Consider the following 20,555-nt stretch of genomic DNA (forward strand, 5'->3'; position numbering starts at 1 on the left):
TGTTTTTTGCAATTATTTTAATGCCAACTGCGCAAGTCAACAGGACTGGAATTCTTAACCTTTCAGTTGTTATATACCCCGCCTCCTTCATTTTATAATTTATTTCACATACAATCACATTCATAACTAATGCAAATAGTATACATCTCATTGGACATCCATGTTTTACACAACTTTTCGTATGTACCTCTTAGTTTAACCAGCCATTTACAAGTATTTTTACTTTACTATTATTATACACTGACATACATAATTTTCTGACTCTCATTTTTATTACATTCTTTCATTATTATCCATATTTCATGTCCATTTGTGTCAAATGCTTTATTAAGATCTGCTATCATGATTTTCGCTTCTTCTTTTCTGTTCATATCATCCATAATTTCTCTGCATATCATTAATAATTCTTGACAACCCTTCACCTTTATACTGTATATGCTAGCTTCCATATTTTCCATTTTAGTTTCAAATCTCTTTTGTATTATTTTCATAAAGATCTTATAATCATTATTATTCAATACTATTGGTCTCCATTTTTTTAATTTCCTCTATCTTCCTTCTTCTATATGACTGTAAGTATTCCACTACATAATTCTTTATACATAAAACCTTCATTTAACCATTCATTCAAAATCTTTAAAAAATATATACTTGCCACTCCCATAAATTTTTATACATTTCATACCCTATTCCATCAGGACCTGCAGCCAAAACTATATTTACTTGTCCTAATACTTTATATAGCTCATTTAAAGAAATCTCCTTTTCTAACTCCTTATCTTTTTCTGTTAACTTTTTTACTTTTTATTTTTTTCACTACCTTCTTTTTTCTATATAAAAATTTCTTATACATATTGTAATACATTATTTATAATTTTTCCTGAGTTCTTTTTATTTCTCCTTTTGCATTTTTTATTGCTGTCATTACACTACCATCTTCCTTTATTAGTCTGCTTAAGTAACTCGATACTTATTTTTTCCTTGTAAAAATATCTTTGCTTATATAACTGTACAGCACTAAGACTGCTAAACTGGCTAGAATTACCAAATCTCAACCAGCTTGCGATAGCTCACACCATTGTCCACCAACCCAACAATTGCCCATCCCTCAGGAATCTAGTACAGCCATACTCTACCAACCAATCCTTGTGATCTTCTGGTAAACTACTTTTAAAAGTCAAAACACACAATTGTAGACTTCACACTTAAGGTCCAGCTTTACAGCAAATTCCAACAGCAAAAACAGATGATCCGGACCACTAGGCTGATAAAAAAACAGTAGTTTCATAAAATGCAGTAGGTTAGCATTTTCAGGTTTAAAAAACCTTCTTCAGACAAAATACAAAAGTTATGAACACCTTTTAAAATACATAACAGCCAATCAAAGACTCAGTAAAAAACCCTCCTCTTTTTAAAAAAGGCTTGATATGAATGACACCATTCAGGCCAGGTGCTCTGTCAGCACCCAGATTGATTATCCATCTAGTTTCACTGCATTCTGTTATATTTCTCAAATCACACCCCCCTCCAGGTTGGATGAATAACCTGCAAAACTATAAAAGAAAATACCTGCCCAGGATACTGCTTTACATGCTGATACAGGGCATTGTGCATTGACTGTACGTATAGGTGACATATGTTGTAACACCCTGTCTTTCAATCTACAATTCGTTACGTATAGGTGACATATGTTGTAACACCCTGTCTTTCAATCTACAATTCGTTTTACCGACATAAAATGAACAACATTGCATACAATCAGCCAAGTATATAATATTGCTGGTCAAACAGTCAGCATATTGTTTCAATGAATAGCTCTTTCCAGACAGTGGATGAATAAATGTGTTATGTCTACCATATTGACAGGCTTTGCAATCTCTACAGGGGAATGTTCCTTGTTGCCCCATGACAGGTTTCTTAACCCCCTATTGGTCTGTACAGAGAAAATCCTTTAAATTCTTAATACGTTTGAAACAAAATGTGGGTTCCTCAGTTATTAATGCCTTCACTCTATCATCAGTTAACAAGATTTTCCAGTTTTGGCGAATAATGTCACATATGCCCCTCACATTGTTACTGTAATTCATAGTAACTCGAAGGGGCTGCCTGCTTATATCTATCTCCTTGTTATGCACCTGTACATTTCCAGAAAATCAGGGTTTTGCTTCGTTCAACCTCTCTTCTTTACTTTTCTTAAATGCCCGCTGTATTATATTCTGATTATATCCCCTTGCTTTTAAGTTCACCATGAGTTCTGCAGACTTCTCTCTTTATGTCTCATCATTGGTTCATAACCTAGATGTTCGAAAAAATTGTCCCTGAGCAATATTATTAAATGTATATCTGGGGTGCATACTATCACAGGCTAGGAGAGTATTTCTCCAGCATTCCTTCCTACATAACACCATCTCAATCTGTTGCTCTGTGTTTTTCATCACTCAGACATCTAAGAAGTCTATCCGAGAGTGAAATACTAAACCTCAAAAAATCAGTGATGCTTTCCATGTAGGTAACAAACTCATAAAGTTGTTCCTGTGTCCCTGCCCAAAGCAGGAAGACATCGTCCACAAAACGGACATAGTAACTCAGATACTCCCTCCATAAATGTCTTGCCTTAAATATTGCTTGATCCTCCCAATATGCCAACACTATGTTGGCATATGAGTTTGTGCAAGGGGTGCCCATGGCCACCTCCCTGCTCTAACGATAGAAGCAATTATGATACATAAAAATATTGTTGCTCATCACACAGTCTAACAGTAAACATACACTGCCAATATCAGTTTGATTCAAGGTTTGTACTTGTTGCAAAAAGACCTCAATGGCCATCAAGCCATACTCTTTTGTAATTACTGTAAACAAACTGTTTATATCCAGGGTTACTAACAAATAATCCATACAGTCAGCATTGGGACCTAAGTGACTGTGTAAAGATTGCAAAAAATGAGCTGTGTCCATTAATATTCTAGGTACAGAAACCAAACACTTTCTTAGATGAGCCTCTACCCATATAGAAGCATGTTCAACCGCCCCTCCCTTGTCAGTGGGTTTTAGTTTAATATTCATATTCTCTATGTGTCCTTAATGTTTGGCGTTGCTTCCAGTTCATGTTATGAAAAACATGCTTGTTTTTTGTGTTCAAAAACTTAAAATATCATCATCACAGGTTTTTATAAAAGTTTCAACCACTTGACTGATGGGGGGGGGGGGGTAAATGTACTCGGTTGCCTAAGAGTGCAGTCCCTAGGAACAAATTCTGCACCATAAATACGTTTCAATTCAATATCTCTGGCAATCATTCTCAAATCTAACACACAGTCACTAAAACTTGACCTTGTACTTGGAATGAATGTAAGTCCCTTGCTCAAAACATAATTTTCAGCATCAGATAAAATATATCAGAAATATATACATTACAGTCTCTATTGCCATTGGCAGTCACATGGATGTTTTTTTGCCTCTTTGTATTGCGATTCAACGAACGACCTCTGTTCAGGCTCTCTTTCTTCTTCACAGGTACAGGTAAAATGTGAAAAGAGGAGCTCATGGTTTTTGGTTGAGCTCCCAGCACATTAGTACTGTTTAACACCATCTGTGTGGTGTTAGAAGTCTCTTGTGGCATTGTCTGTTGCTGGTTAATCACCTCCACAGTAGAGTCTTGCCTAGGTGCTGTGCTGACATTTGATGATGTCATCACTTCCATCCTGATCCCTATATCAGCTCCATTGCCTCTTATACCTGAATTTAAGGTGGAATGTTCATTAGCCTGCCTATTAGATGTCAGAGAAGGCTGATTCCGTGGAGGGACATCCCTGAGCCATCTGAAAATATGCCCCTGCACAAAATCCTTAGTCTCTTGAAAGTTTTTTCATTTTAATATGTTGCAGTTTAGAGTCATAAGCTGTCACAGCACAATACAGGTCATTAAGCTTAACCTGACAATATTCCTCCTTAAATCGCAGTTCTGTCTCTCTCTACTGTGATTTAATCGAACTCACTAGTTATTTCTCCATAGGTAAGGAAAAAATCTATCGGCAATTTCATGTAAGCAAAACTAGTGTCCAGATTAAGCTGCTGGCGTTTGGCAAACAAGGTATGATACAGTTCCCCATATGTGGGCATGCCCCTAGGAACAATTTTATGATGCAAACATACCTCAAAAAGCAGTCTTTGCCATTGAAGGCATTTCAGCTTATAGAAGTCTTTTTCCAAAGCTTTCCGTTGTTCCCAAAAAGAATCATCACTCTCTAGCTCTTCATTATTCCCAAAAGGGGGGCACAGTTACGTTGGCCAAGTTTAAGTTCAACAGCGGATTATCAGTGGCAATAAGTTGCTTCATTCTCTCTATACTTAATTTGGCAGCAGCAGACAGTACTGGATGGTAGCTCAACTCAATGTCCTCAAGATATTGTTCAGCCATGTGTACGAAGACAATGCAATATCAGAAACAGCCAAAAAATGCAATTGTAGACTTTGCAGTTAAGGTCCAGCTTCACAGCAAATTCCAACAGCAAAAACAGAGTATCCAGACCACCAGGCTGATAAAAAAACAGTAGTTTAATAAAATGCAGTAGGTTAATAAAATGCAGTAGGATAGCGCTTTCAGGTTTAAAAAACCCTTCTTCAGACAACATACAAAAGTTATGAACACCTTTTAAAAAAGTGTCTGTAGCAATCTTTCTGGGCCAAAGTGTCATAATCAGTACCCAAGTTTCTTTCTTGAACCGCTTTAGACTGGGATAACTGTCAAATATGCTTTTCCAATCTTGTCTCCATTTTCTGCCTGCGTACATCTCTAACAATTACATAATTATACTGTAGCAAAATTATACAGGATGTGCATACGTATTTTGGCAAATAATGGTAACCAAAAAAATAACTGTGTTCTAGATATTGTGAAATATCTGCTGCTTAGTAATGTCTCCCAGGAACTGGGACATTCAAGTTCTACTGCCATGCTTTCTGCAGTTTTTCTAATGCTATGCAGGTTGGGCTAGTAGGATTTGGTATGTTCTATTTATCTGGTGGTTAGACAATAAAGTATCCCCTTGGACTTATGTTATCAACTGAAGTAACATAGGTCTGCTATCAGTATTTTTTTCTTGTATATAAACCACTAAATAAAACAAAGAAATGATTCCTATAAACCACAATGGAGACCATAAGAATATTTTATTATGTCTAGGGCCTCGGCAATATGCCTTTCAAGACTTAAAGGTTGTTGTATTTTTTGTAACTTTTTTTTTTTTTCATACTCTTGAGTTGAAAGAACAGCTTATAATAGTTTTAACTATTCATTCTCTGTCAGGCAAAATTCTGCTTTTAAGACATTCCAAGACCTCAACCCATAAGGTATCACTTATTGTTTCCAAAGTATCAGTATTTTTTATTTATTTTTTTTTATATATAATTTCCATTTACCTCCGCGGTGGTAGTGCTGCGGTAGCGTTGTCGCCTCACAGTAAGACGCTGTCCGGTTTGATTCTCAGCTAGAGCGTCTTCTGCGTGGAGACATGCGTGAATGGGCGTACCTTCGTTGAAGGTTGAGCGTCAGGGCTGGCAACTCTGCACGTAAAAATCAATAGCGGACCGGAGTTCCGCTGTGGCGACCCCTAACCGGGAAAAGCCGAAAGACACAACAACAACCTCCATTTGTAAATGGATTACAGGCTTATGAGATAGGTTTCCAATTCACCAATGACATTTTTTTTTCAAAAGGTTCCGAACTCTATTCCTCAGGAAATAAATTATTTTAAACTTGCCTGACTTGCTATGACCCTTCATATTTGATATTTTTGACTACAAACCATTCATTCACCCTACTTCTGTCAAAACCATATCTTTCCAAAATGTTTTGAAATTTACTCTTCTGGTTGTAGAAGAATTTAGAAGTTACCACATACAGACTTCTGAGTTGGTAACTCCCAAACCAACCAGGTCTCTTGAGAGAACTGAACTTTGCTAAGCTAGTGTGAGATTTATTTGCTCATATAAACTTAACAGTATGCTTCCTCAGATTTTGAATAAATCCTGATCTGATGTTGTCAGTTTTCATTCTTCCTTAGCTTATGGGTTTGGATCCGATCCCTCTGTTTCAACTCTGCTGTGGCAAAAGCTCATGGCAACCAGAAAACTCACAAGCTTATTCGATTGCCCACAATGCACCAACCCCAAGTACCTCAGATCTCATTTGCCACTTCCAGCGAAAGACGTCGTGTTACAGTGCTGTCAAGTGACTCTTCATAATTAAGGTAAGTTAACTGTTTTTTTTTTCCTCTTTAAAAATCCATTTTCTTCCTTTTTCAGTCTAATTACTGTGTTGACTTACCCTTTTTGTCAAAAACCTCTCCTTTGCCCTTTCTCGTACTAGTGTACTTCTTTGTCCTATTGTTAGTACTCTTTCCCTTTCTTACACTTTACAGTGTATTTCCCTCTGTTAATACCATCATTGCTAGTCCTTCACTTTTTTCATTTAAAAAAATAAATATATATATATATATATATATATATATATACATACACATAGACAGATATAGATATAGATAGACATAGATATAGATGGATATCAATATATTTCTAAATATTTTTCTGTGGTATTTCCTTTACCTTTCTGAGTATCAGGATGGCAGAGAAACCAGGTGGTTTCAAGAAATGTACTAAATGAAGTTATAAAATACCACTTTCAGATACAAATTCCTTATGTGTTTAATGTTTAAGACCTAATCACCTCCAGGAGGACTGCTCCATTTACCACTTTTTCAACCCTAGAGCTCTGGTGGAGTGTAAGAATAAATTAATTCTTAAAGGGTTATTTCCTTCCTGTTTATCTAAGGCCTTATCTGGAGCTTCCCGTCTGAAAACTAAAAAGACCATTTCTCCCAGTACTTCAACAGCTTCTACAAAATTGTCTGAAAAATCTAAGAAAAGACCTCTTTCAGATCCAACTGACTCTTATAGATCCCAAAAAGATGATTGCAAAATTGCCGGATCCAACTTCACACTCTGATCCAAGACATCTGACTGAGGAGCTAGCAGATCTGATACCAAAAACATCAGATCTCACAGCTCAATCCATGCCCCTTCCGAGGACTACATACTCCCCCTCAGTGAACCGTGTTCCCTCTAGGGTTCCTTCTCCATTTTTGGAGAGACCTAGGTCTCCCTCCCTTGTGTCCACTTGCTCTTCCAGGAACCTTACAGAAGAAGATGTGGAGAGGTTAGTGAGGAGTAGTCTCTTGGCACAGATTATGTCAAGTGTTCCATCGACTCCTACCCATTTGGGTCAGGAGAGCTGACCTTCCACCACTCCCCCTGTGCAGGTTCCTCCATAGTCAGTCTTGGAGATACCAGATCCGAGTTGTCTGGGTCCATCTGCATTGGATCTGACACTGTCCTTATCCTCGGATCTGAATTTTGTTCTGAGCTCTTTGGTAACATCGGATCTGAAGAGCTGTTGTCCTTTCGGGTCCAGGTTATCACAGTCAACTCCGAAGTTCTCAGAGCTGTCTCTGCACCTCGGGGCTTCGGCATGGGTTAGTTCGACTCCAACTTCAGCCTTGGGGGAGTTCTCCTCGGAGCAGGGAGTTACTTCGGTCCAGAGGCTTGCCCCTACAGATCTGGAGTCCTGTTCCTCTCTGTGGGGATCTGCCTTTGAGTTTATGGAGACAGCCTTGTCAGCATTCATGATGAAGACGGTTCCCTTCCTCTTGGATCCTCAATCTATAGACTTACCATCCCTTCGTTTAGAGTCTCATCTACCCTCTTCACAGGGACACAGCACCCCACTGAGGAGGTCCCTAAGAAGAGAACGTGCAAGAAGAAACACTTAGAATCTCCCGAGGAGTTAGTCACGGAAGATACAGACTTTGATGAAGGTGAAGGCTCCTCACTGTCACCTGCTGAAGATGTCCAGTTTGGAGACATCCTTAAATCCTGAAACAGAGAGGAATCTGGAACTCCAGCAACCCTTCGTCATAGAGGGATCTGTGTTCCTGGAGGGGTTCAGTACTGGCCTGTCTACCTCCTGGGTGACTCCACCCACCGATGACCTCAGAGGTTTGATCTCATGACAGGCCTGGAACACCCTGGACACCATTGAACCAATCCTCCAGTGACAAGATAAACTTTTAACATCACCAGAGGACAGACAGTTTTGGACAAAAGGGGTGCCTGTTGATGCCGTGGTCGTGGCAGCTGCCACTAAAAAGGAACTATCTGAAGAGAGACCCACGGTCCATCCTGTGAACAAGGAGTCTCGGTCAATGGACAGGTTTGGGAAGCATGTCTATGCTTCAGAGAACTTTGCCTTAAGGTCTCATGTACTATTTGGCACATTTCACCAGGTTGCAGAGAGACCTAGTTAAAGTACTCTCTGACACCCTTTCAGGATCCATTTCTGATGAGGTGTAGGAGTTTTACTTTTCAGTTGGCTACCCTGAAATCAATTTCCAATTCTTCCATGAGGTTAATTTTGCATGCAGCCAAAGGAAAATCAAGGGCAGTGGGTTCCGGCATTTCCATAAGGTGGCACACCTGGATACACTTGTGTGATTTTTTTGGAGCCTTTCAAGTCTTCGTTCATCAGTGCCCCCTTTGACAGAATGTTTTTATTTGGCTCCAAAGTTGAGGACAGTTTATCCAAGTGTGAAAAAGATGGAAAAACCCTGTCTGCTGTGGGTGTATGTTTTTCCACGCCTCAAAGATTCTTCTCCAGGAATTAGCAAGGTACTGGAAAAATGTGGTTCAAAAAGTCCCAGGGTCCTTTCCAGGACACACGTGGGGTGGGTTCCCCAGGGCTAGAGGGAGGAACTGCAATGGTAGTCGCCACCCTCGTGGCAGAGGTGGCCTGCAAAACCAAGAGTCTAGAGATTCCTTTTTTGGCAGACCCTTCCAGTGCTTCTGAAAGGAGGCCCAATTATCCCCCTCTGGAGGCAGTTGGGGGTTCATTATCCCTGCACCAGAGAGCCTGGCTAGAGATAACAGATGCATAGGTGCAGAGGATTATTTCCAGAGGTTATATAATACCCTTTTCCCTTTCTCCTACAATCTCAAGAAAAAAATCCTTGATGTTCCACCCAGTCAGAGGGAACAAGCAGCCACTTTAAATACAAAAGCTGCTAGAAAAGAAAAGTCATCCAAGAGGTCCCACCAGACCAGGTAGAATCTGGAACTTACTCAAGATTCTTTTTAGTGCCAAAGAAAACAGGGGACTGGGGACCAATCTTGGAGCTCAACACCTTGAACAAATCAGTTCGGACCAAGGTTCGGATGGTCACGGTTCAGTCCATTTACCCATTTCTAGGCAAGGACGACTGGATGTGCTCGATAGACCTTCAGGATCCGTACTATCACATAAAGATTAGACAGTCCAGAAGGTGTTTATGCTTCTGGCTTGGAGCCAGTCATTACCAATTCAGAGTTCTGCTCTTTGGTCTCACCACAGCCCCCAGGGTGTTCACCAAATGTTGGCAGTAGTGACAGCTCACTTGAGACTGCAAGGATTCCAGGTGTTTCCATATCTAGACAACTGGCTCATTACCACCCTGACCAGGCATCAAGTAATAGAAGCAAGAAATCAGGTTTGTCAGATATGCTCTTATATGGGGATAACTATAAACTACGAAAAGTCTCACTTGGAACCTACTCAAAAGCTGGAGTTTATAGGAACATTGTTCAGCACAAAGTCAATGATAGCTTCAGTGCCTCCTCTAAGAGTTCAAGAACACAGGTCAGGAAAATAATCTGCAGCACCAAAGTTTCTGCCCGCTTGGTTCTTCATGCTTTAGAATCAGTGTCAGCAGCAGTAATTCTAGTACTTTTAGACAGGTTTTACATGAGGATTCTACAATGGATTGTAGCCACACAATAAGTACTTTACCAACCTATGTCAACCCTGATATGTGTTACACAGATTTGCAAGAGAGGTCTCATATGGTGGATTTAATCAGAACTGATCCTGCAAGGCCATCTGTTCATTCCCCCTCAGCCCAAGGCCATAGTGACCACGGATGCTTCCCAGTTGGGGTGGGGAGCCTTACTTGGGGATGACAGTCTAAGACACTTGTTCCCCCTAAGAGACCAATTTGCATATCAGTGTGGTGCTTTTAGCATTGCAGGCCTTTCAAGAAGCTCTCCTCTTGGGAACGATTGCAGTTCAAATAGACAACATGTCAGTAGTTTGGTACATCAGCAAACAGGGGGGAACCAAATCTTACGTTCTGTGTCAAGAGTGTGGCACTGGGTGATCTCATCCAACTGCATTCTCATTGTAATGCACATTCCGGTGAAGTCTAATGTGATAGCAGACAAACTGAGCAGATGCATTCTTCTACCTCACGAATAGTCTCACAATACAAATGTGGCAGATATGATTTTTTGTCAGTGGTGCCAACCTTGCTGCGATCTTTTCACTTCTCCGCTGAATAACAAGTGCAGCAGCTACTTTGCCTTGATCCCCCCACAGGAGGAGTCACCAAGGGATTGTCTACTTCATGATTGGCCTCCCAGCCTTATTTATGCCTACTCACCAATCCCGCTAATTTCCATGTTTCAAGCTGCCATGTTGAAGAGCAAAGTTATCCGCATTGCACCTTTTTGGTCTCAACAGATTTGGTTCTCCTTCCTTTGGCCTCACTTACACCACCAACCATGGATTCTGGATGTGACTCAAGACCTCCTGTGTCATCCGACGGGCATGATTTATACAGAAATACCGAATCTCAGGCTGACTGCGTGGCTTCTCTAATTCCATTAATTGCCAGGCAACCTATGCTCTCCTCTCCAGTCCATCAGATACTTTTATCTTCACATAAACCATCAACAAGTAAACTGTATGCCAGTAAATGGAGAAGATTTGCTTACTGGACCCACAAGAATAACGCCAATCCTTTTTCAGCCCCTTTGCATAGTATCATTGAATTCTTAACCATACTTTTTAAAGATGGCGCTACCTCCTCCGCAGTGAAGGTCCAGCTAGCAGCAATCTGAAATTTTCACACAGGATTTGAAGGTGTTTCTAAATGTGAACTAAAGTATCTCTCTCTTGGAAGACAGTTTTTCTAGTAGTCATTACTACTGCTAGAAGAATTTCAGAGATTCAGGCCTTTTCTTCGAAATTGCTTTATTTGATCTTTCACAAAGACAGAGTCACTTTAAGAACTAACGCTTCCTTTCTCCCTGAAGTGGTTTCAGAGTCTAATATTAATCAGTCCATCAATTTGCTGGTATTCTTCCCCAGATCTTCTAACAAAGGTGAATACACGTTGCATTTATTGGATATCCATAGGCAATTACATTTTTACCTGCACAAAACAGAAAGTATTAGGAAGACTGATCAGTTATTCGTCTCTTTTTTTCTGACATAAAACTAGGAAAACCTGTTGCCAAAATGATTCTGTCCAGATGGCTTACTGATTGTATTTCTGACATATACAGCAAATTGGGCATTACCTTATCGAAACCATTATGAGCTCATTCCCCTAGAGGCATTGCTACATCATCAGTCTTCCAATCTAGAGCTTCCATGGACAGCAGTTTGTGCTGCAGCTGCTTGGGCTACCCCCCACAAATTTGTTACTCATTACAAATTGGATATGATTTCCAGGGATAGAGCATCATTTGGTTTAATGGTGCTCAGGAATATCCTTCCTTGAGTCCCCCCAGGGATGCAGGTAACTGGGGACTCTGTCTCATAAGTTGAGGACAGAAAGAAAATTGACAACATCAGGTGAAGAAGTTGTGTACTCACCATAATGTTCCATCTGTGTTGTCCATTTTCTTTTTTCAACTCCCTCCCATCAATCCCCTGCCATGTAGTCTTCTGGAAGAGAGAGTGTTTTTCTGATTATGCCACTTCCTTGCAACATGGCTCCAAATATAGCCTCCTTTGTCATTCATTACTTTTTCTGATGTTCGCAAACAGGATCTGAGGTACTTGGGGTTGGTGCATTAGGGTGGAGTAGCTTGAGAGTTTTCTGGTTGCCACAATCTTTTGCAATGGCTGAGTCGGATCCGAGGGATTGGATCCAAACCCATAAGCTGAGGAAGAATGAAAATGGATAACACAGATGGAACATTACGACAAGTATACAAGTTCTTTTTTGATCACCTCTACAGAGTATAATGTATAGGGTAATACACACATCTTTGCTGCATTATTATTTGCTGAAAATCCAGTAGGACATCCCTCCGTGTAAACTACATAAATGTAGAGTAGGTCTGTTTTAATTTAGCATTTAAATTCAAGGCTGTTGCAACCACATGGTATTTCAAAGTCAACTGACCTGTAGAAATGACATAGCTCTCTAAATGTATTGGCAAAGCTAGTCTTATTTTCATTTATGTGGTACCTGGATATCATCTCATAATTTTGCATCACTTTCATTAAGGGTTTCAGTTGTTTTTCAGGCTCTACAAGATTTACCAAAAGGTCATCTACATAAGTGTGATGAATGTTAAGTATCTCCCATGTGTTCATAATTGGTTACCTTGCTTAGATGTTAATTTGTATGCTAGTATGTTGCAGACAGTATTGGCAAGAGAGGCAGCCTTGCCTAATACAGCTTGTGATACTGAAATTGTTGTAACAAACATTCTCCTATCTTAACTGTTGCACTTGTCCCTTTAAAAATTGCTTCCCTCAGGATAATAAGTTGAGCTGGGATGTCAAAGTTTCTAAAGGTCGGAGTAAAAATGCCATTTAACCCTATTAAAATCTTTCTCAGAGTCAAAACTTAGGACAGGCATTGGATTCAACGTTGTATTAGGCCTCAATGTGTCTGATCACAGTTTATCAGGTGTGACAACAATGGGGCCATTCTATTTGTCAATGTGGATATGAAAGGCTTACAATAAATATTAAAGATTGAAACAGGTCTGTAAGATGCTGGCTGTAAAGCATCCTTTCCTGTTTTTTGGATTACTGAGATTATGGCCATTTATTCAGATGTTGCAGACTTTCCTCTTTATTAAAATGTCATTGGCTATACTCACAAAAATCCTGGATGATCACATTTCCTCTCTGTAAAATTTCCCTTATAGGGAGATCAATCCAAGTATTTCCCCTTTTATTCTTCTTATTAGCTATACATATAATATGAAACATAGTAATGAACAGATATACTTATATCTAGCTAGAGGCTAGGAATAAAGGTAAAATGTATATACAGATAGTACTAAGCTCAAATGGATACTGTTCTAAACTCATATGCCTAAATCTTATATACAAATATTGCACTAAGTTCAAGCAGAAGCTCCACACGAAGGCGGAACAAACTAGAAGGGCTAATGGGATGGAGGGGGAAGATAGAGGAGTAAGAGAAGAGACTGAGTGAATAGTATACATGGTACAAAATGTATCTAAATGCGATAAGGATTTATATCTGAAAGACAAAAATGTATAATTTAAGTTATGGTGCCTACTGTACATGCTATGTCTTCATATCCCTTCTCTGTGAAATATCTTGCTAAGATCAGTTGGGGTTTTTTAATTGACTTGAGCCTGTATGAACCTCATTTGTATGTGTTATGGTATTTCACGCTTTCCTCCATTACAGTAGACCCTTCCTTAAAACCCATCCAGTCCCTGCAGAGAAAGGCAATTTCCCTTTGGTTGATGCCTGGGGGAATGGTAAACATGTACTTGTCTGTTTTAGTACTTCCAGCTGGCCTTTACAGGCAACATCTCCCTTCTTTATCTAATTTTGTACTTTTGCAATGAAATGTGATCCCATTGCAAACTAAAACACAGTTTCTTCTTCTCCAACCCCCAGTAGGAGGCTGAAAACACAAAAAGAAAAATCTAGCAAAGCCAGAATTTCCCACTGTGTGATCCTTAAACCTCTTGAATCAGAGGCAACATGGGATATATGTAAATTACCCTTTAAGGATATCAGGTGTTTCAGCTAAATGGCAATTCTGAATGTCCATGACTTTCTTCTTTTACTTTTACTTTTAAGTGTTATTATGGACAATTTCAGGCCAATAAAGCCATACCTCCTGAAAGCCAAACTTTACAAGTTCATTGTACTGCAACTCGGATATGTCTCCCCTGAAACATCAAGCAGGAAGAACAACCTTTTTTTGTGGATGAAATTATCTTGCTATGCTTTGTTAGTGAGCTCAATTAGTTGACTTCCAAAGACGAAACTCTGTAATTATTTAGTCCAAAGTTAGTCGTATCCTTTTTTTTAATTCTGCTTCCTGTCTGTTGTGTTCATTAATAATATTTTGCGTATTATCACTAGCCTTACGTATTCCACATTCAGGAAAAAAGTTTCTCGGTTAACATAATCAGTAACTATTTACATTGACAGAACTTCTGCAGTTCCAAAGAGGAAATCTGTCATCTCCATTTGTACTGTGAAAGTAAATAATGCACATTTTGTCAACAGTTTAGTTTAGCAAATGTTTGTACCCATGTATGTGCATCCAAATGGCATCTGCCTTACATGTTTTGTTATTACTGTACAATTCCATCTCACCACTGTGGGTAAGCTTCTTCCTAATTTCAGTAAGCCTCAAAAATGTAGCACAATCAAATATTCAGATTGATGTAACTATGCTTTCTTCCTCATTTGAAGCATTCCATAAGTTGGAGTACTTTAGACCATGTTGTTGTTGTGTCTTTCGGCTTTTCCCGGTTAGGGGACGCCACAGCGGAACTCCTGTCCGCTTATGATTGGCAGTAGATTTTTATGTGCTGAGTTGCCGGCCCTGACACACAGCCTTCAACAAAGGTACGCCCATTCACGTATGTCTCCACACAGAAGACGCTCTAGCTGAGAATCGAACAGGACGTCTTACTGTGAGGTGACAACGCTACCACAGCACCACCGCCGCAGTTGGAATATTTTAGACCATGATGCCCCAAAACAGAGATTAAACACAGTGTTCAGACATTTTATAGGGCCTACTTAGATAATGTTAAGGTGGAATTAGAGAATTGCAGTGGAAAAATTGTGATGTGGAAGCACCTTAGGGATATATATATATATATATATATATATATATATATATATATATATATATATATATATTTTTTTTTTTTTTTTTAACCTGAAAAGAGTATTCATTTGTTGTCCCCCTCCGTAATCAATTGTAGGTTCCCCTGCAAGAAGAGAGAGTATTTCTTTCATTTTTAACCAGCCTTTAAATAAAGATAGTGGTTCCATGGGCCTGTTCAGTTTCTCAGGATGGGTTGGTGATAGTTTTCTGTTTTTGTTGTGGTCTGTTCTCTGTTCTCCTCCTGGTCTGCATCACCAATCATTTCTCTCCCCTGGGCTGTTTTTTTTCTTTTCTAGCATTAGTCACTGTAAGTTATCTTGGTTCTTTCCTTGCACCTCTTCAAATATTTCTTTGATGGTTAACATTTTAAGTGAACAATCCAGATTTACTTTCAGAAAGTCTAGTAATTTAAAACAAAAATTGTATTGAAGAGCGGTTTGCTGTTAAGAGGTGCTTTAGTCCACACACTTTCACAATGCTAACAGTGCATGTGTTGAGAGTTATTTTACACATCCTGCTGCTAAGGCGAAACATACCTTAAGTGTTTTTGGTAATTGTGGTTCAATGTGGTATACTTAGTAGCATGTTTGAAATGTTCTGCATTTTGTGTAGGAAAATGCAACATGAAATGTAAGGAACAAATCAATGTGCATGCATCAGAAATTGGAGGGAAAGTGGTGGCCGGTGTTTTGTGCATAAACATATATCTGAGACTAGCATAGAACATGAGTTTCACTTAGCTGCTTTTCAGGTAGTTAATGAGAGTTTAAGAGGCAGTGGTTTGATCACTGTTACAACAAAACAAAAAAAAAAACGATACAAGTATGATTGGATTAGTAGTTTTAGAACAGATGTACTATTGCTACCATTCAAACCTACTAAAACTGTAAAATTTAAACAGAGTAGTATTTAAGTAGATCATATTATCATATGATTATTTGATGGTATTTAGAGCACCTGCATTGCTTGTTCTGTTTTTATCATCTGAGGAAGCACTGTGTGCATGGAAGTTTGTTTAGCGTTTCATTTTACAATAGTGTTTTTTGTCTCTGATTTTTCTTGAGCCAGGTTTTTAGTTTGGTTCCGTCTCTTCAGCCCAGAACTCCCCTGAAGTCCCATCCTACTGCCTCCAATATGTTGCATCAGATTGACCAATGGCTTAATCTCTGGTATCAGAAAAATAGATGTCATTGTCTTGAGCACCTGCTTTGGTATGCGGGGGGAATGAAATTCTGTAACAATTTTCTTCCTCATTTCATAGGTTCATAGGTTCGTAACTCATTGCACTATTTTTTTTACTTACTGGTATAGCTACCCATTTAAAATTGATACAGTAACTTAACCTGAATTACATCATAAGAATGGATCTTGAATGTTTACCTACCTCTTAAGATGTAATCAGTTTATGTTGAGTCGTAACTGCTGTCCTGTAAGTCTGACATCATATTCTTCGCTACTATAAATAATTTTCAAGATCATTCACTGTAAGTTACTAAAATAGTCACAGCAAAAAATGCAGGACAAAAAGATGCAGAGTTTGCACACACACTGATCTGATTCCAATCCTGTCTTTCTTCATTGTCTAAATTTAGCCCTTAACCTTTTCATCAGTTCATCATAGGTCTTACTAACCAATTCCTCTGAGAAACTCTCCAGGTAAATAAGTAATATGCCTGGCATCCCAGAGAAACCCACATCCTCTTCTTATCATTCAAGAAGGTTCATAATTCACTGCATCTACTCTTGTCTTAGTTTGCTTTACTTTATAACCAAAAAAAGAAATCAAACATATCAAAAGATGCTGGAATTCTGCTCAAATTGCATCATATACTGTAAATTGACACATCATCAGTTTTTCCATTCCCATATAACAGTCACAAGTACCCGATTTATAGATTAACACTGCCAAAAACTGAAGTTGCAGAAGAAATAAAAGTGGTTACTAATGACCACCCTTGACCTGCCCCTCTGAACAAGCAAAAAGATGAAGATAAACCCATGCACGTCTGCTCAAGGTAATGAACCCAAATAAATAAGTAGAATAAAATCAGAAAAAATGTGTAAGCCTGAAAGCTAATAAAAGTTTTGCTTTTCCGTTCTACTTTATCAGATGCTTTCCTTATAGCCATTGTAATTATAACTAATATTTCCCAACTTTCTTACACTGCTAGCATAACCAGACCAATTTTAGAATGTTATTAAATATTTGCTTTCTTCCCAGAAGCCAATACTGTTAATTCATAACAGAGTATATTTAGAGAATCAGACTGCCATTTTGGACATGGACATTTGATATTCTTGATTATGGATTGATACAGATCCGTCAGAAGGTAATTCAGGTTCCTTGCCCTCCTTGTGTATAGTATCAATAACCTAATTTAGTAATCAAACCAAACATGGAATCATCATTTTTCCTTAATTCTCAAGGTAATCCATCACCTGTGCTTTCCCCAATGTCTGCCCATTCATTGCTTTCATCACCTCTTCAACTCTTGTCTGGTGCATTAGTCAGTGCCTGCTTCTTCGTTATCTCTGGTATATCTATTTCTTGTATACTCTTGATTGCCCTTCTTATATTGCCCCAACTTTTATCTCCACATCGGATACATTTTCATAGTAATCTGGAAAATATCTATTATGATTACTGGGTTCCTCTTCAGAAGCACCCCTCCACAACTTAAACAACCATGCTGTGATTTTTTTTACATTTCTTTTGCATTAATCTTACTGCTAACACTCTCTTATACTCAAGGATGTTGTAGAAAGAAGTATCCTTAATAGACTTATGAAGGAAATCATATTTGCCTGTCCAACAGGACATCTGTCTCTCCCCACACCCTTCATCTCTTCCTAAACTGTAATTTCACCTGCATGAAACCTGTTTTCTAGTATGGCTAGTGCAACCTGTTTTCTCTCTTAAGATTTCCTCACTTTTACATCATATTGTAGCTGTATATAATTTCTCCATGTGTCTCCTTTCCCATTTAAACAACTCCCAAACAGCCACAGATCAGTACTAACTCTGACCACCGTATTTTGAATCGTTTCAATATACCTTTTGTAAGTTTTCCTGTTTTAAATAAATAGAAAATACCAGTGTAATGCTTCTGTATGGGTGCATGTGTAGCTAAATATAAGCAGAACTCTAATGGAGCATGATCAAAAAATCAACATCAGATTTATACAGGCTACTTTTGTACCACATATGCAGGCTGTGTTTCCTGGACCTGGATTTATACAGTCAGAAATAAGTAAACTGTAGTATCCCTTGTACATTTGTTTAATTATTGTTTTTCTAATCTGCAGAACAGTGCTTTAGAACCATATGTAACTATGTCCTCTTACCTCTCAACGTCTTAGTGCAAGATTTCTGGACAAAGCCAGAATTAAAGTTGGACAAAAGACCCAAAGTCAGATAAATGACAGATTCTAAATATTGCTTTTGTAAACTTAGAAAGTTACTAGAATAACAGGTTTGTATCAACTGAAGTCTGAGACTCAAATTTCTGTAGTTATTTAGTGACTTGGGTCCTCAATTATTTTCCAGAAAACCACAAGTTGTATGAGGAACAAACAAAGTATGAGAAAAAAATGTCAGCATTCTGCAAAATTATGGACGTTTGATAGGTATGGTCCCCAATATAATTTGTGATCTTCATTGAATATTTTTATTGCACTCCTTGTTTTTATGTTGTTGTGTATGTCTTGGTGTATGCTATATGAACAGCTTCTGTCATGTGTATATGTCACATGCGTATATGACGCACTGGACTGCTATACCAATATGTTGCCTAAATAGAATCTGAAGGATGTGTAAAGAGCAAATGCATCGAATGCCATTTGGGGAAAGCAGTGGAGCTATATCCAGTAAAAAAGATAGTGACTGCAGTCTAAGGGTTAAGAATGGAAAGCAAATATTCTAGATGAAGTTAAGTCATGAACAGTGTGACAGTAGTTCATGTCATAAAGAGTTTTAGCTATAAAAAAATAAGTAAGTTTTATTCATTTGCTATGTCCGTGTCCATCTATGGAGTCTTTTTTTCTCTTTTTCTTTCATTAGTTCCTACAGATAATGTTGCAACAATATCAGCATGTGCTAGTGTGATTGAAGGCGTCAGTCGAAGCCGTAATGCCCTCCTGAATGGCGACACTAAGAACTATGACTGGGATTCAGGCTATACTTGTCACCAGCTAGGCAGTGGTGCTATCGTTGTACAACTGGCACAGCCTTACATGATTGGTTCCATAAGGTGGGTCATTTTGACTGCATAGACTGTACCCTAGTATTAACAACAGTGCTGAGCTTTTCTGCCAAAGTCTAATTCACAGGACAGTCTTTTACCAAGCTTTATATAATCAAAGATTGAGAGCTACCGTGCCCTTTTATGAACTGTACTGGGAATGCTAGTAAAATTAAAACATAGTTGTTTGACACTGTGGCTGAGACAGATGTAGTATATTATTTGATGCTTAGCAAAATAGAAAATATTCTTTATGGGGCCAGTTTTACTGTTCATTCTGCAATGTGTATAGTTTAACTACCAGTCCTAGTCTGTTCTGATAAGTTAATTCTGATTTGCTTTCAAATAGTGAAAATGTGTACTGTACACCCCAGTGATATGTTACACTATACATCAATGTTTTTTTATTCTGAATGCTATCTAATTTTATTTATTTATTTAACATTTGTTTACTGGGAAAGTCCGACTTACAACGAAGCCATTTTTTGGCTGAGGCCCGGGAGAAACAATCCAAATGTATGTCTTTGTAACGTGGGTGGAAACTGGAGCACCTGGAGGAAACCCACACGGATGCAGGGAGGACATGCAGACTCCGCACAGAAGGTACTCCAGCCGAGAATCGAACTGGAGAACCTCTTGTTGTGAGGCGACAGCACAACCGCTGCACCCGTCCAAAATGCACACCCCTGCCAAGTATTGAACCCAGCACCCTCTCAAGTACAGCATAGTGTATTAGCCCACTAGGCTACTCAGCTGTGCTGTAAATACATATTATTTGAACATGATGAGGAAACTTGGAGTCTGTGGCCTAAGATTTGTTGGAAAGTGACTATTCTATTACATGTGATGTATAGTTTAGATGTGTTTATAATGATTTTCATAATTTTCACTGCTGCAATAACCTATAGGTTGTATCCTGCCAAGGCTGAAACACCCAACCAGGTTCCCAAAGCCAAAAAAAAGTCACTCTGGCTTGCCTGTAGGCTAATTCCTTTTGGAGGGAGTTATAAAAGCAACCAGAAAGACAAAAAAAAAATCTTCAGTACTTTCTTGCCACCTAGTGCAGATGCATCTGTGAGGCTTCTCTGGAGCAGCAGTCTGTCAAGGCTTCCTATCAGACAAATAAGACCCTTTTGGGGATTCCTTTTAAATATATAAATAATTATTATATTTTGCTGTTTACACTGTTATTGGTAGAAAATGCAGTACATCACATTAAGAATACTGGCTTTTCAGACACATCTTTAAATGTTTCTAGATTACTGTTACTGTCTCCTTATGAAATGCTTTCTAGCAGTAGACAGTCGTTTT

General features: G+C 38.7%; 1 protein-coding gene across 1 annotated transcript in view; it reads left to right on the forward strand.

Moving 5' to 3' along the window:
• BTBD9 (BTB domain containing 9) overlaps nucleotides 1-20,555 on the forward strand; it is a 912,643-nt gene that overhangs the window by 625,267 nt on the left and 266,821 nt on the right. Inside the window, exon 8 of the mRNA XM_044060308.1 lies at nucleotides 19,064-19,253. Coding sequence (XP_043916243.1) covers nucleotides 19,064-19,253 — 190 coding nt within the window. The remainder of the gene's footprint in view (nucleotides 1-19,063; nucleotides 19,254-20,555) is intronic.

This window comes from Protopterus annectens, chromosome 1.part0, assembly GCF_019279795.1.
Source record: "Protopterus annectens isolate FY-2018-M chromosome 1.part0, PAN1.0, whole genome shotgun sequence".
In the NCBI taxonomy this organism is placed as follows: domain Eukaryota; kingdom Metazoa; phylum Chordata; order Ceratodontiformes; family Protopteridae; genus Protopterus; species Protopterus annectens.